Genomic DNA, 15,970 nt, shown 5'->3' with positions numbered 1-15,970 from the left:
TAGATATTTGAGTCAAGTCAACTCATTTTGATAAAATCTTGCACAGTTTGACAGGTATTACAGTCACTTGATGGATACTGCATTTATTTGCAGGTGTTACATGCTAGGTACTAATATAGTACTAATGTGAGAGATACCTCACTCTAGATTTTATTTTTCATTTGACATGTACTGCTGCATAGATTTTAGAGGTACTACTTCTTAACACTTGCAGTATGAAGCGACACATATGTTATGAATGCTTTATACCTAAGAGGTGTTTGGAAAACATGTATGTGAAATCAATGAGCTATAGCCATGCTGGTCAAATAAAAATACAACAAATTCTCAAGTGAAGTTTTCTGTTTACTTTTTCACATCAAAAGCATTATCCATGAGGATTTGCCTTCATGTTCACTGATGAAATTTTTTCTGAATTTGGCATGACAATTTTGCAGTGTTTTCTGGTTTTGATATTCATAGGAAGCTAATTTCAGTAGTTAGGTCCAATTTCATAGAAAGCCTTCTGTGCTATAACTAATTCAAAGTGGGCACTTACAAGTGTCGAGGCATCCTTAGAGTTGCATCTTAGAGAATAGTAGGTTATTTTAAGAGAAAGTTTATAGAGTAGCAAACGGCATAGTTGTAGGCCAATTATTTTGAAAATACTTATGTCTGTTAAGGCAAATCTGCAAGTCATAAGCCAACAGTGTGCTTTATGCAGAAGGTGGCAATGGTGTGCTCTGAGATCTGCTAGATAAATGTATCTACAAATCATATTAACAGTGATTTAAAACATGATTGTGTTTCAGGGAAGACCACGCTTTAGTTATGGCAGCAGGACATTCTTGGCAGAATTTATTTCTGCCTCAGGTGAAATAATGTAAAATTTTGTAGCTTTACATATTGGAATCCCTTGTTTACTGCTGTTTCTTTATGCTGTTTGAAAGATAATGTAGGATCCAAGAGCAAACCAAGATACTTTTGACAGTAATTTTATTGAAGCTCTTCTTTAAAGCATCTTTTACATGTATGGGGTTGGAACTTACTAGTTTCTGAGTTGTCATTACATCTGATTTATTAAGATTTATGGAATGCTTGTTTTGGGTAATCCAGAGGCAAAGTATGATTGTAGCTTTTATTGTCATTTATATGATGAGCTCTAGATTCAGTAGTGGCATCTATTTACATATTTAGTTATGTTTATAGTTATAAGTTTTGCCTTCAGATTGCTTAGCAATAGTGAAAAACAGATTGGGCCCAATGTAGTCTTGAGGGACTTCACATGTGAGATACCAGCCTTTATGACAGAGCTCCCAAAATAAACCCAACATGACCTGATTGAAACATAGATTCAAAACCAGTTAATGGCAGGTTGGCCAACGAAGCTGTTTCCTTAGCTTTTGTAAACAAAGATTGTTGTCTGCTGATTCTGAAGCATGTCATATCTGTGAAGACAACACCAGTTAGCAGCTCGGTATTCATATTACTATAAATCAGAGGTGCTGGAAGATGGTGAAGTCTGGAGGCTGCAGGTCCATAACGATATTTAGTGACAGGAAAAGTGCACTTTTGTTCTTTTGTTTTACTGTTTATTATGATTAAAGAAGCATATTCGTGATATGCATTGTATATGCTGCCAACTGGAGGTGCATTAATAATAATTCCACAGAAATGGGATATTAAAATTATAAATGAAGCTGCTGTCTTTCTTTGCCCCATTCCAAGTGTGAATGAGACAAAATGGATGTTTTTTGCGTTTACCATTCACACATATGTCATGTGTGCTAGAAAGCTGGATGATTACAGACTAGGGGGAAGGAGGTATTAACAGACAACATTAGTAAAATGCACCAGCTTTTTCACAATATTTAGGAATCACAGCACTCAGACTACACAGTGGTGAACAGCAGTTGTAATTGCTGTATAGTATGGACTATATGGCTTCAGTCTGATTCCAGCCATAGTCCTGACAACCCACTGTACGCTTTATATTGTGAATTTCAGATATAATGAAATTAGCCTGGCTATTTCCAAATTCACAATAAAAAGTATACAGTGAGCTGACAGTACTATAGTCAGAAAAAGACCAAGACCGGCATCTCTGCTTCTTGTTTGTCTGGTATGTGCCTGCATGCTGGATAATGAAATATATGCAAATTTGCATGTAAACATCTTGGTTATAGAACAAAACAAACTGTAGAAAATGGAACTGCAGAATTACAGTTCCACATGAAAATACAGCTACAAAATCAGTGTCATTGTCACAGTTCCACTTGATGTCATTTGTAAATGTAGTAATGACAGTTCTAGTGCTGTGACCCCATCACAACTATGGCAGCACTCATCTTTCAAAGGCGCTACAGTAGGGTGAGAAACTAGCAGTATTTTGATAGTTGCTGAATCTTGGGAGGATCTTTCACAGACCTAAACCTACCAGTTTTTATTATGGAATTGTTAAATGAATTACAATATAGTGACTTGAGACTCTGTTTAGGTAAAAATATGTGGCTGTATTGCAGCTTGCAGAATTTAGGGTTGGATAGTTCCTCTAGCATATGTTATACATATAATTATGGGAAAGATCTACCTTGCTGGATACTAGCAATACTGTACCCAGTTATGCACAAAGTGTCTATTTCTACAAATATGAAAGGATGCAAAGGATATTGGGGTGAATTTTAGCATGAATAACACCATTTTGATGACATTTTCTCTCATATTTCTTGATAGTTGTTAAGGGGGAGCTTATTGCTTATAGTTATTAAGCAAGAGCTGTTGACCTTAATTTTTGTTAGAAATGTCAGTTTATAAATAGTAATGTTATTATGGGATGATCACACCCACTCACACGTGCATGGAAACTGGAGCACATGACAGATATCCATGCACAGAGTGGATTTACAAGCTCTCCACAGAAGGTTCACCAGCTAAGAAATGAGCCGGATAATCAATAACTTAATAGCAATATCTGATATGACACAATCAAAAACTTTAAGGGAAGAAGAGGAATTAAGTCACTCCAAAAATATATATATATAATATCATGCCTTTTAGCTTTGTATGGAACTGCTTATAATTGTTCTGTCAGGCACTAACTCATACTCTGTGAAAATGACTTTTTTAAGCATTTCAATAAATGTACAGTTAAATAACTCCTTAACTGAGGAGCATATTCAGTCTGTCCTCAGAATATTGGCTGATTTTCCTTATTTTTGCTGTTTGAGTTTAAAAGCCTAGGTTTCCAACATGGTTCATAACTTATTCATGAAATTTTCAGGGAATATTAAATGTTGTTAGCATGAAATAAAGCTTCAGTTGAATGGGCTCCTACCCTCAAAGATAGGAGTCACTGCATCTTGAATTTTAGTAAAAAAAAAGAAAATCCCATCTTTAAATGTCATTTTTTTATACCTCAACATATGCTGAGAATGAAAACATCACTGATATGTAAACTGCATACTCATTTTAGATGTGAAATCACACCATTAAGTATTTATGTTTTTACAAAAAAGAGTATAATGCAGAAAGTCAGGCTGTAGCTGTAAATGCACATGAACTTAAAGCATTGGTTTCACCTATGAAAGGCCTTCCAAGGCCTTTTGCTACAAAAGGCCCTTCTACTGCGATGTTCCCATTTGTAATTCAAAAGCATGTTAGCCATAATGAGATAAGACCTCATTATTGGCTAATGTGCATCGCAGTTACTTCTGAAATGTGCAGATCATGGCTGACTTGCATATAGATGTAGTAACCTGCTGCTCATGTAGGCAGTGGCATTCTACCCCGTCGCTCTCTTATACGCATAAGTGCACAAACAAAAATGTGCGTGCACACAAACACAAACACATGCAGACACACACACACACACACACACACACACACACACACACACACACACACACACACACACACATACATACACATACATACACACACACACACACACACACACACACACACACACACACACACACACACACACACACACACACACACTAGGCATTGTACCTGTCTCTACCCTATCTGCCCTCTTGTAGTTCCCCTATCCCTCTACAACTTTTCTACCATTAGGGCACTTTAAAGTGTCATTCCTGATGGTCTAGTGCATCTCACACCCCCAGTCCCTGTTATGATGTTTGTGCCATTATGGCACTTTATTTATTTATTTATTTATTTTATTTATTTTATTTTACATTTGTTGACCGGGATAGTCCGACTGGATACATGTCCTTTTTCAGCGGAGGCCCGGGGAGAAAAGCTCCACAGAGATAACAATATACAAGTAGGTTTACAAAATACATACATGTAATGAAGAGACAGATGAGGAGACAAAAGAGAAAAAAAAAACTCAACAGGCATAACAGTATACAAGTAGGATTACAAATCCATAGATAAGATGGGGAGACAGATGCTAATTCATATTATTAGATTTTACTTAGGTTAGATATGAAAAACAATTGGGCAGCAAAGGTCCACAGTCCACTTTAAACAGTCATTATTGGTGTCTAGTGCATCCTCCCACCGCTGATTTCCATACCACTGCTGGTGTCATTACAACACTTTAAAAGTGTTCCCTTGTGTCTGGTGGTTCCCCCACCGTCCATTCCCTGTACTACTGTTGGTACCGTTATAACTATTTATTTACTTATTTATTTAATTTTGACATTTGTTAACCAGGAATGTCCGACTGAGCATGAGCCCTTTTTCAGTGGGAGGCCTGGGGAGAAAAGCTCCACAGGACAAATAAACAGTGATGATAAAAATAATAAACAAGATTATACAAAGATAATACAAGGGTTTAAAAAGTGATACATTTAAAATACAGAATTAAAGATGCATACAAACTGTAATGTATATAACTAAAGTACAATATAGGTATATAATAGGTCAAACAGCAGGCAATAGGGTATAATTCTACAGACAAGGGAAGAAACCGAGAAAGGAAGAAGAAGACAGGAAAATTAATAGAGAAGAAAAGGTGAGTAAGATAAAGGGAAATGGAAAAAAATAGAATTGAAGAGAGAAAACACTTAGGTATGGTTTAAGCAGGGGTAGATCCAGGTGTTCTGTAAATGTTCTTTAAGAGCTTTTTTGAAATCATGAGTATTATAGATGGTATGGATAGACAAGGGTAGCTTATTCCAAATAAGAGCAATTGAGCAACTATTTACATGTTGTCCAGTTGTTCTTTCAGGTTTATAAATTTCCAGATGTAGTTGATCAGAGCTTCTGAGTGTCTGATTTGGAGTATAATGAGAGATCAAGGTGGAGATGACAGGGCAGGAGGAAGGTCTGTCGATAATAGAGTGGATGATAATCAATGGAGGAACTAAGGGCTGATGTAAACATTCTATCCATTTTATAGCTTTGAGGGAGAGGCAGTGATGGGAGTTGTAGGGCTGGTTTGCAGCAAATCTAGCTATTTTGTTGTGAGTTCTAGCCTGGCTTTTAGAGAGGACTTGCATGTTAATTAAGATTTGTGAGCCATAAAAAAGACAAGGAAGAAGAAAAGCATAGGCTTGGGGGAGTCTTGAATCTGTGGAAATATTTTTTTTATTTCTGTATAGAACACCAAGTCTTTGGTGTGTCTATTTTATGCAGTGATGAATGTGTAGCTTATACTTGAGCTGATCATCAGTAATTGCACCCAAGAGTTTGGTATGTGATTCAACTTTAATTACAGTACTGTTAAGAGAGGAGATGGACAATGTAGGTTTAAGATAAGTTAGAGATTTAAAGAGGAATAAGAGAAGTTTAGTTTTAGTGGGCTTGAGACTGAGTTGATTATCATTAATCCAGCTTTCAACAGAGTTGAAAGAATTCTGAGTTAAGCTGTGGAGGTCAGAGATATTATTAGAAATAGATATGATTGTGGAATAGTCAGCATATTGTATGAGAGAAGAATTAGAACAGGTGGTGTGGAGGCAGTTAGTAAAGGTGTTAAAAAGTAAAACACCCAGAATGGAGCCTTGGGGAACACCTATCTTAATGGGGAGAAAAGAAGAGAGAGAAGCGAGACATTTTACAGACTGCTGTCTATCAGTGAGATAGGTAAAGAACCAGGAAATAGTGGGATTAGAGAGATTAAAAACAGATCATTTTGAAAGGAGTGTAAGGTGAGAAACTGCATCAAAAGTTTTCAAAAGATCTAAAAATAGAAACCAAGTTTATTATTATCTCTGGTTTGAGAGATAGTTTGCATGAAGGAAATAAGATCTTTAGTAGTACTTTGATTAGGACGAAAGCTATGTTGGGTGGTAGTGTATACATTTTTCAAGTATTTTAGAAATGTGGGACAGGATCACTATAAGCTGGTAGTTTGAGAGTTCAGTGGAGTTATGGAGTTCACTTATGGATTGGAATAGTGTAAAATTGTTTCCAGATTGTGGTAACAGGCTGTACCTCTGTCCCTCCTGAGATTTCATTATGAAACTTTCAGGAAATAACAACAGTGTAGTGAGCTATATAACAATGCTAAGACTCCAATTGTAGCCTCAAAATGTTAAGTGCAGCAATATCTTTGAATCTGACTCCACACCTTAAGCTGCTTAAAAGCATGATACAGTAGTCATGGCATGATACAACTGAAAAAAGTATTTTTTTCTCATGAAATATAGACAATTTGGATATAGTATATAATGAAAACTCAACAAGCAAGTATTTAGGCAGTTTTTAACAGTAAAGAGCAGACAATTATAGTACTCAATGTCCTGAGTAGAAGTTCCCCAGACTACTCACAATGAAAACTTGTATAATGCAAAATGTCAGGCTTTGGAAACAAAGGCACATGAACCTGAAGCCACTGGGGCTGGTATTTGAAAAGCTATAGTTCTGCACCCATTTAAGAATTCATTAAACATTTTTCAGAGAATTACAACAGGGTATTCATCTATAAAATGTATGTAAGTCTGTATCAAAACTGCCAGTGTAGCACACCTTCGGATTTGACTGCACAGCTTTAGCCAGTTTGAAAGCATGGCACTGTAACTGCAACATGTTATAGCTGATTTTTTGGTACATTATATTTTGACATAATGATAACCTAGTACACATACATTCTAGACATTAGTTTTACTCAGGCATCTGTGTAGTTGTTTTACTCAGGCATCTGTGTAGTGATCAAATAGCCCTAACCTCAGTGGAAACCATAGTGTCAGACTGTGACAAAAATAGCTCTCTGAAACATTGGATTTTCTAACTGTGTAGAGGAAGTCTCAGGTCAGGTTCGCAAAGGCAGTTCACAAAAAAAAACTCAGGAGCTTGTAGTAATATACTTGAGCAGAAGATGCACAACTACTGCCCCATTTTCTGAGTAACTATACTATCTTTCATCTTGAAAGAATCACATAAATATAATGATCATGTTGCTCTTCAACAAATATTGTCCCCAACAAACCATATCAATAATCAATCAGAAGTGATCATGTAACAGTTAATTGCTGTCATGCATCACATGCCAACAAAAATGGTACCTACATTATCTACACTTCTAATACATAATGGTTAATACAACATATTTTAATTTGCTGCTGGTAGACACATACATCCCCCAACTGAACAAGTCATATCATTATTCAACAGTGGTCATGTAATGGCCCCATACTTTCACTTGCAGCATGCCTCCTCACACTCTCCTCAAAAAATATATCAACCTTCTGTGTACACCTCTTATGTTTTATTGTAATGGAAGTGAATGAAGCAATGACCACAATTCCAGCCCTTATTCTTGGACATACATACACACGTCCTTCCCCATACTAGCCATATCAATAATTGTTTTGCATGAATAATGTAAATGTCATTTGGTTTCATCCACTGACAGAACAGTTAACTATTCCTAATAGTCATTTCTCTTCATAGTAAAATTACAAAAATTTTAAATGGCCCAAAGTAAGGAAATGAGGGATTTGGGTCATTGCTAGCTAACTACACCCCTAATAATACTCACATCAATTATAACTTCCTTCCTGGTCAAATTGGACCATAAATCAGTCATAGTCACCTTAAGTCTGAAGCCAGATGAATCTTAAAATACCTCTGTATTCAGAGATTATGCCAAGGCTACTCCACTAAGACTGAGTGATGACATAGCTAAATTCAAAAGTCCCTTCCATCTTGAGGACCCCAATTCTTATGTGGAATCATTCACCACCAAATTCTATACACATGTAAATAGCGGCAAAAACACATCTATCCACCTCAGAAGTAAATATAATACCAAATGTAAAACTAACCCCCTGTTATGGAATCCTAATATGAACAGGCTATATAATACAAGAAAAAACCTGATTGCATGCAAAAATAAATTTAACTCTCCAGATGCCAATAACCTACTTTCTTAGGAACTTCAGACCCTGATGAAATCAATGAAAGGCAGTCATGGTAAAAATAGCCATCCAGACAAAGGATAGCTACAAAGTTTCCTTTAACTATGTTGGAAGTCACAGGAACAATGCCCAGCACTGCACAGAGATAATAGTAAGGGATATCACATACTTGTACCCAGGGAATATAGCAACGCTACCAGCACACAAATTTAGTACAAACATCAACCCCTTCTCCTCTCCTGCACTGACAAATCACATACCTGAATCTAAACCCCCCTTCCAAGAACAAGTCCTCAACGCACTATCCAAAGCCAAGAATATTACTTCTTTGGGGTTGAAAAACATACTGGACTGCCTAATGATTAGGCTGAAACATGACTAGTTAAAACCCCCTACAGATGTAATTTGATATCAGCCTACAAACGGGCTTTATTACAGATGAACAGATGACAATAAATTTCATCCCCTTCCATGAAAGTGGGGTGTCAGCAGACCTGAGGCCATGATAGACTCATAAGCCTGACCAGCCTCATCTTTAAAGCTTTGTAAAGGATCAATATGGAATAAATGAATAAGGATATAGGTAACCTATGAACTGTCAACCCATGCCAGTTCAGATTCGACAAGATGAGATCCAGCCTATTTAATCTTGTTTACTTATTTGAGAAGGTTATTAAAGTAATTGATTCAGAGAAATCAGTAGACACTGCATATCTATACATCACAAAGGCATTTGAGACCATTCCACACTCAGGCATTGTATATAAGCAGTCCTGGCTAAATTGAAATGCCTATGCACTCCTTGCTTAGCAAATTGGCTCTCAAATAAAACTCAGGAAATGAGCGTGGGGTTCTGCCTCCTCTAAAAGCCCTGTCACTAATGGTGCACTCCATGGTTCAGTCTTTAGGCCACTCTTTTTTGGTATTTACTTCTCAGAGGTCAAAGTAATTATTAAGGATTTACAGATAACCAATTTGCAGACCACTGTAAACTCAGTGCCATCATAAACTGCCCAGAGAACACCAAAGTCATTCAAAATTGTATTTCCCAAATAAAAAGCTAGTATCAAAACCATGGACTGAAATTAATGCAAAGAAATGTATAATCATGTCCTATGGCAAGCATGATGTCTCTTATAACTACCACATTAACAACACACCCTTGAAAGGTGATCATTTAGTTAGAGATCTGAGAACTTACATAAACAACAAACTGTTCTTTGATCACCTTATATCCACTGTTATAAGGAAGTCCTTTTTCCTTGCACAGCTTTAATCTAAAGGTATGGTTTCCAGGTCCAGGGGTATAATCCTTCAGCTCTCATCAAGTCAGTCATTGAATAAAGTGTCCCAGTTTGTATGTGTCTGTCCAAATACATCACAACTGCAGCAATCACACTTTCTACTGAAAAAAATCAAGGCTTAAATCACGCCATCTATGCTGACCTTCTCAAAGCTTTGCTGTCTTGTCAGTATCATACTGGCCACTAAGAGGTGACCTCTGCCATGCATATAGACCCTCAACAGATCCTACCCTGTCAGACATGTTACACGTTTGCATGTCCAATGGTAGTGTAAACACTGGTTCAAATGATCTCAATCTCTTCAGCAACATAAATGAAATATGCTGGAGGGATAAGTCTGTATCACAGACAGTACCTCTTCTATGGAACTGTTCTCGTACTCTTTTCAAATGTAATTTGGACAAGTGAATGGGAAACCGCAAATTCACCCCAAGTTTAGCAACCATGTCCCTCATAGATAGGGACATTGAGTAAATATGCCATTATGTCCTTGATCTGGCAATCACCGGGTTAATTGTAAACAAAATGTAAAAGGTAAAAACTACCATGGGAATGTAAGGCTAATGTGTGTGTGTGTGTGTGTGTGTGTGTGTGTGTGTGTGTGTGCAAATATTTACATAGGTCTGAGCTATATTGTTTCATCAAGCTACAGCATCATTAAATCACAGGGAGAAAAATAACCCATTCCAGTTTAGCACTTACTTCCTACATTTATACAGCATTATTTATTTATTTAACATTTATTTACTGGGAAAGTCCAACTTGGAATGAGCCAGTTTTCAGCAGAGGCCCAGGGAGAAATTCTCCAGACACACGTCTTTGCAATGTGGGTGGAAACCAGAGTACCTAGAGGGAAACCCACATGAATGCAGGGAGGACATGCAGACTCCACACAGAAGGCACCCCAGCTGAGAACTGAACCAGAGAACCATCCTAAGCCTCCTAACATGTTATGATTAAGAATAGTTATTTGTTTAACTTAATTTCTTTTCTGTCTATTGGTAAGAATTTTCTGTTCAATCCTCCCTTAGATTCATGCATTTTCATTGATGTAATGTTAACTACAAAGATTACATTTTTCACGTAGTATCACTGAGATTTGTAGGGTAAACTGCACTTCAGAAATGCTTTGAACTGAATAACATAACTCAGTTTGCTCTGTTCATTTTTGTGGACTGATGTCAAACTGTCTGCCTAATATTTTAACTTAAGAATGTCTAGCCAATTAAAGCCATGCATATTTGTAAAAGTAATGTACTGGCATATTTAGAATGGAGCATATTTATAATGTATATTTACAACTGTATTTTCACATGCTCTGTCTACTGTATACACACATTTCACATTCTGAAACCCTTAATTCTTGTCTCCTTTAATGGTTCTTTCTCTATGTGTAGGTCATCGTATTTGCCTGGGAGAACAACTTGCTCGCCTCGAACTCTTCATTTTCTTCACAACTTTGATGCAGCATTTCACATTCTGCATTCCAGATGGTGAACCAAAACCAAGCACGGATGCATCTTTTATGATCACACTGGTACCACCTCCCTTCAAGATCTGCGCCAAACTAAGATAATTAACTAATGGCTGAAAATTACATGCAGAGATTATGATGATATAAGCAGTCTTGCCGGAATTCTTTTAATGACTAAAAAGCAACTTCATGAATTATGAATTATGTTTTAAAATAATTTCCTAGGAATCAATAGACTAAGCTATAAAACAGATGAAATGATTGTGTGGAATATAAGAAACATAATTATTTTAACTTCATTTTGAATAATATGAGAACATTAGCATGTAGAGAAGCTAGTAAAAAGTATAATTTAGCCTGCTCTATACCTTACTCTGTTGACTCCAGTGAAATTAAGAACATTATTTTTAGAAGATGGAAAACCTCTGAAGGAATCTAGAGGTATATTAAGTAGTGGGATTTACTCCTATTTTGTTGGCAATGTTATTTCAATTTTTGAGACCATATAAGCCTGTAGCCTCACGTATAGCCATACTCTCACCCCTAGCAAAAATCCTAGAAAAGTGTGTCCACAAACAAATAATTGATTACTTCCAAAACAAAAATCTCCTATCTGTTACACAACATGGTTTTAGGCCAAAACACAGCACTAGTACAGCCTTCATTAGCTTTACAGACTCTACAAATTACCTAAAAAAATAACAAGCAACTTGTGTCTGCAGCCTTTCTGGACATGTCAAAAGCCTTTGACACCGTATCACATCAAATCTTCCTAAACAAACTTGCAAATTACAACCTTTGCCCTGAGGCCCTAAAGTTATTCCATAGCTACCTGTCAGATAGGCAGCAAGACACCCTATGAGATAATAACCCCCCCCCCATCTCCCCATCACTGTAGGAGTACCCCAAGGATCAATTCTAGGACCACTACTCTTTACGATGACCTTGCAACAGCTGCTAGTCCTGCCAAAATAATTCAATATGCAGATGACTCCTCGCTTATCTGCTTCACACTATCAATAGAAACACTTCAAGAAAAGACCCAGACTGCCCTTTCCAACACTGAAAAATATCTAGCAGCCCATCAACTTATAATAAATCCCAGTAAAACAAAGCTTATGGTCTTTTCAAATCTTTCCTCACTTGCCAATAGCCAACCACTGTCTATTTTCTCCTCAAATGGCACTAAAATAGAACCCATTGAACACACAAACTTCTTGGGTTACTATAGATAATGGATTGAAATTTGACAAACATATAGCACAGACTGCTAAAAAAAGTCTATATTAAACTAGGTATACTCTAAGAGCAAAACCTAATCTCTCAGACCATGCTAGACTGGCTGCAGCAAGAACCCACTTGCTATCCTCATTTCTCTATTCACAAATATTTACAAACCTTCATAAAACTGAAATAAGCGACCTTGAATCCTGCTATAACAAGATAGCCAAATTTGCAACTAACCTACCCCAAACACATCATTGTACTGCCCTTAAACAATTAAAATGGTTAGAACTCCCAAACATACTCATCCTAAACCAATTATCAATAACCTACGCAGTAATGTATAAACCTGATCACTGCCCAGCCCTAACTAACCTTGTCCAACATTACAAAAACCATAACTCTCTTAGTTCAGCTGACAAAGTCCTGCTTAAGGTAAATAAATCTCATGACTCTCATGGTGGCTCCTTATACTGTCACAAAATTACAAAGATCTGGAACTCAGTCCCTCAACACATTCTGTCAATTGAACATACAAAAAACTTTAAGCGAGAACTAAGGCTATATCTCCTATCCCAATGGCTATGTCCATGCTCTGCACCAGACTAACCTATACACCCCTTTATTCATCTACTACTCTGACCACAGCTCTCAAACATTTGAAGTAAGCACCCCAATTTAACAAAAGTATTGTAAATTGCTAAATGTTATATTATATCAGTGCTTTTGCTGTCTTTTAATTTTTATTTTATCCTGTTTTATGCTATTCACCATGTTTTCTTACTGCCTTATTTGTAAAAACTGCATCTCTTGTAACCTGTACAAGCATTAGTTTAAGATCTGCATGTCACACTGGCGCTTTATTTGAAATAACTGCATCTCTTGTAATCTTTTATGCTTCTATTTGTATTGTATAACTATGTTCGTTGGAGCTTTTCTCCCCGAGTTTCCACTGAAAAAGGACTTTTTGTCCAGTGGACACTACCCAGTAAACAAATATAAATAAATAAATAAATAAGTGTGTGTGTGTGTGTGTGTGTGTGTGTGTGTGTGTGTGTGTGTGTGTGTGTGTGTTTAGTGTGAAAGAACCACCACAGCAGGGCCAGTCACCCAGAGGTGTAAACCTTGCCTCTAGATAACTGTAACCCTGACTCCATGTGCAAAAATGGGAAAAAAGGGTTGTGGATGGATGGATAAATAATTAAGTTGGGAATAGGGAGAACAGTAGCGCTTTTGGCACTTTTACGAGATGTTGCCTTAATGTTTTTTTTTCTATTTTCTTCACTGTGGTACAACCATGGATTTGTTATATATAAATTTTGTCCTCTGCAAAAAAAAAAAAAAAAAAAGACTTAAAAAAAAATCACAGTTTTTGTGGGGCTGAAAAACCAAGCTTCTCAGTTGCATAGAAAAGCCGACTGCAAGTTATTTTCAAGTCAAATGAGTGCACTACTTGCAAATTGGAGAAGGTTGTTTATATGGCTGTATGTGCTTCCTACCTACATTTTATATTAAAAAGACTAAAAGAAAGTTGTATCTAATAGTATATGAAAATCTGTATGTCAAAAATCGCAGTACTAAAGTTTTATATACTCTGCTAAGTGTACTAATTAAGAAGTTATGATTTTTTTGTTACTAAGAGGATTTGCAGTACTGAGAAGAAGGGCCAATTAGGTTGTCTTTTACATTTTAAAGAAATGCAGTGCAAATTATGCTTATTGTGATATAGCTCCAAAATATTGAAGTTTGTCAAAGATGAAATGCAAATAGGTTTTTACAGGGATTGTCTCATTTATGGGATTAATGTTCATTTATTCACTTTACTATTTAATTTTATGATTTAATTATATTGGGTTGTGTTTAATGATGTATTAATTGATTGGTGGTAATTCTAATTGAACGTCTGGTTAGGAGTATTTAAATTAGTACTTTTACTTGACATGTTTTCTAAAGAAGTCTGAATTAAAATGAGATGACAACAGTACGAAAAACAACTTTCAGTGCCTGGTCATTCCTTTTGGGAGCATAGTTTATGCTCTTTTTTATGAAATGTATGTTATCTGGCTTTTTTTCTTCTATTGTCTGGTGAGGTGACAAAAGCCTGTGGACTGACTACTCTTTATCTGCATATGTAAATATAGTGAAAACTTAATAAAAATGTTTAGTGCAAAATATAAATGCTTTGATTTCTTCTGATGTGTTTGGTGGATCAATACTTTTAACAAATTGCTCAGTCAAACCATTTCTGGGATTATTGCAAAGTATACTGAAACTGACTTTTGAAACGTTGCTGCCTCCATACAGATTATTTCTGGCCATTCTGAGTAATTATCCACTGCATTTAGGAATAACAAGCCCCGTAAAAGAATCAGAATGTAAATAGGAAGCATAGTCATGATACAAATGGCCATTTCCAGTGATGTAAGGAAGCTGATCCTCAGACTTTTTCATCTTTTATATGGAAGTAATAACAGTCCATCATTGCTGTGCTATTTTGTTTCATTGTCCCTGTCATGTGGGTGAAACCTAAAAATAAAGACCAGCGCTGCTTCCAGTCTCTAATAATCCATTGGGTTAAATGTGGCTTCATGTGGCTGATAATGTCTAATCAGTATAAATCTCTTTTCCCAAAAGTGTTGGTTGAGTCAGTTTATTTTATCACACAAAAGGCTTTCCTAATTATGCAGATATAGATACATTCACAGTTTGTTGGTGAACTTATGGCAAATCAGAGAGTCTCTGTATTCCATCCTGTAGCTGAAGTAGTAGAAGTGTGCTGTTTCTGTAAGGTAGAGCATCACAATGCTTGTCTAGCAGACAAAGATGTATTAATATTGGTCATTATTTAGTCAGATGTGATCACTTTATTCACCTTCTTAAACACAAGTTTGCAGTCCTCCATACATGTTCACTTAGATCTTCTTTGGCAGAACACATTTACTGGTTGTAGATCTGACTGATTCAACAGAAACTCGCAGTAGTGGTTTGCCAGTACAACATATGCCATCAGCTGTGACATGTTCTGAGGCTCTAGGTAGCTTCATATCAGCTTCAGACTTATCTTTAGACTTGCATATTTAATTCTTGAGACTTACCTGCCCAAAAATGACACTTTGTCTTTGAAAAAAAAAAAACTTGGTGTGGTTCTGGCCGCACAGATTCCTATATGCAGCTATATGTATTTTTTGGGTCTATGTTATAATGGCGAACTATCAAAAGATTGAATGTTGTTATAACGAACCCAAAACAGTGAAAACGTACATGAGCGAACTACCAGAACAGTGATTTTTTACCCAGGGAAAAAAAATCGCTGTTCCCAAAAAAAAAAAAAAAAAAACACACTAAACACTATTTTAAGTGGGGGGCTTCACCCCCCCAACCCCCTACTTAAATATACCAACTCCGAGATCGCACTACAGTGCCGAAAATGGCAAAGTGACAGAAGCAGCCAAGTGACTTCTTTCCCAGTGAAAGAATTCACTTAAAAGCCGCTTTGTCATTTTGCATTTTCAACATTTATAGTTCGACCATTCGACAGAATGCGTCTTCGGTCTTCTGATAGGAAACCATATTTTTTTACACACAAAAGCTAAGGTTCCTATTTGATAAACTTTAACAACCACACCTTGAAATATAGGAGATCCATCACATTGTGCCCA

At 36.5% G+C, this 15,970-nt stretch overlaps 1 protein-coding gene across 1 annotated transcript in view; it reads left to right on the top strand.

Moving 5' to 3' along the window:
* LOC122797693 (cytochrome P450 2D15-like) overlaps positions 1–13,316 on the top strand; it is an 807,038-nt gene extending 793,722 nt beyond the window's left edge. Inside the window, exon 9 of the mRNA XM_044066231.1 lies at positions 11,011–13,316. Within this exon, the coding sequence (XP_043922166.1) occupies positions 11,011–11,189 (179 nt within the window). The 3' untranslated portion in view covers positions 11,190–13,316. The remainder of the gene's footprint in view (positions 1–11,010) is intronic.
* The last annotated feature ends 2,654 nt before the right edge of the window (positions 13,317–15,970 follow it).

This window comes from Protopterus annectens, chromosome 1.part0 (assembly GCF_019279795.1).
Source record: "Protopterus annectens isolate FY-2018-M chromosome 1.part0, PAN1.0, whole genome shotgun sequence".
Classification (NCBI taxonomy): Eukaryota; Metazoa; Chordata; order Ceratodontiformes; family Protopteridae; genus Protopterus; species Protopterus annectens.
This window is presented reverse-complemented; position numbering and strand designations above follow the sequence as displayed.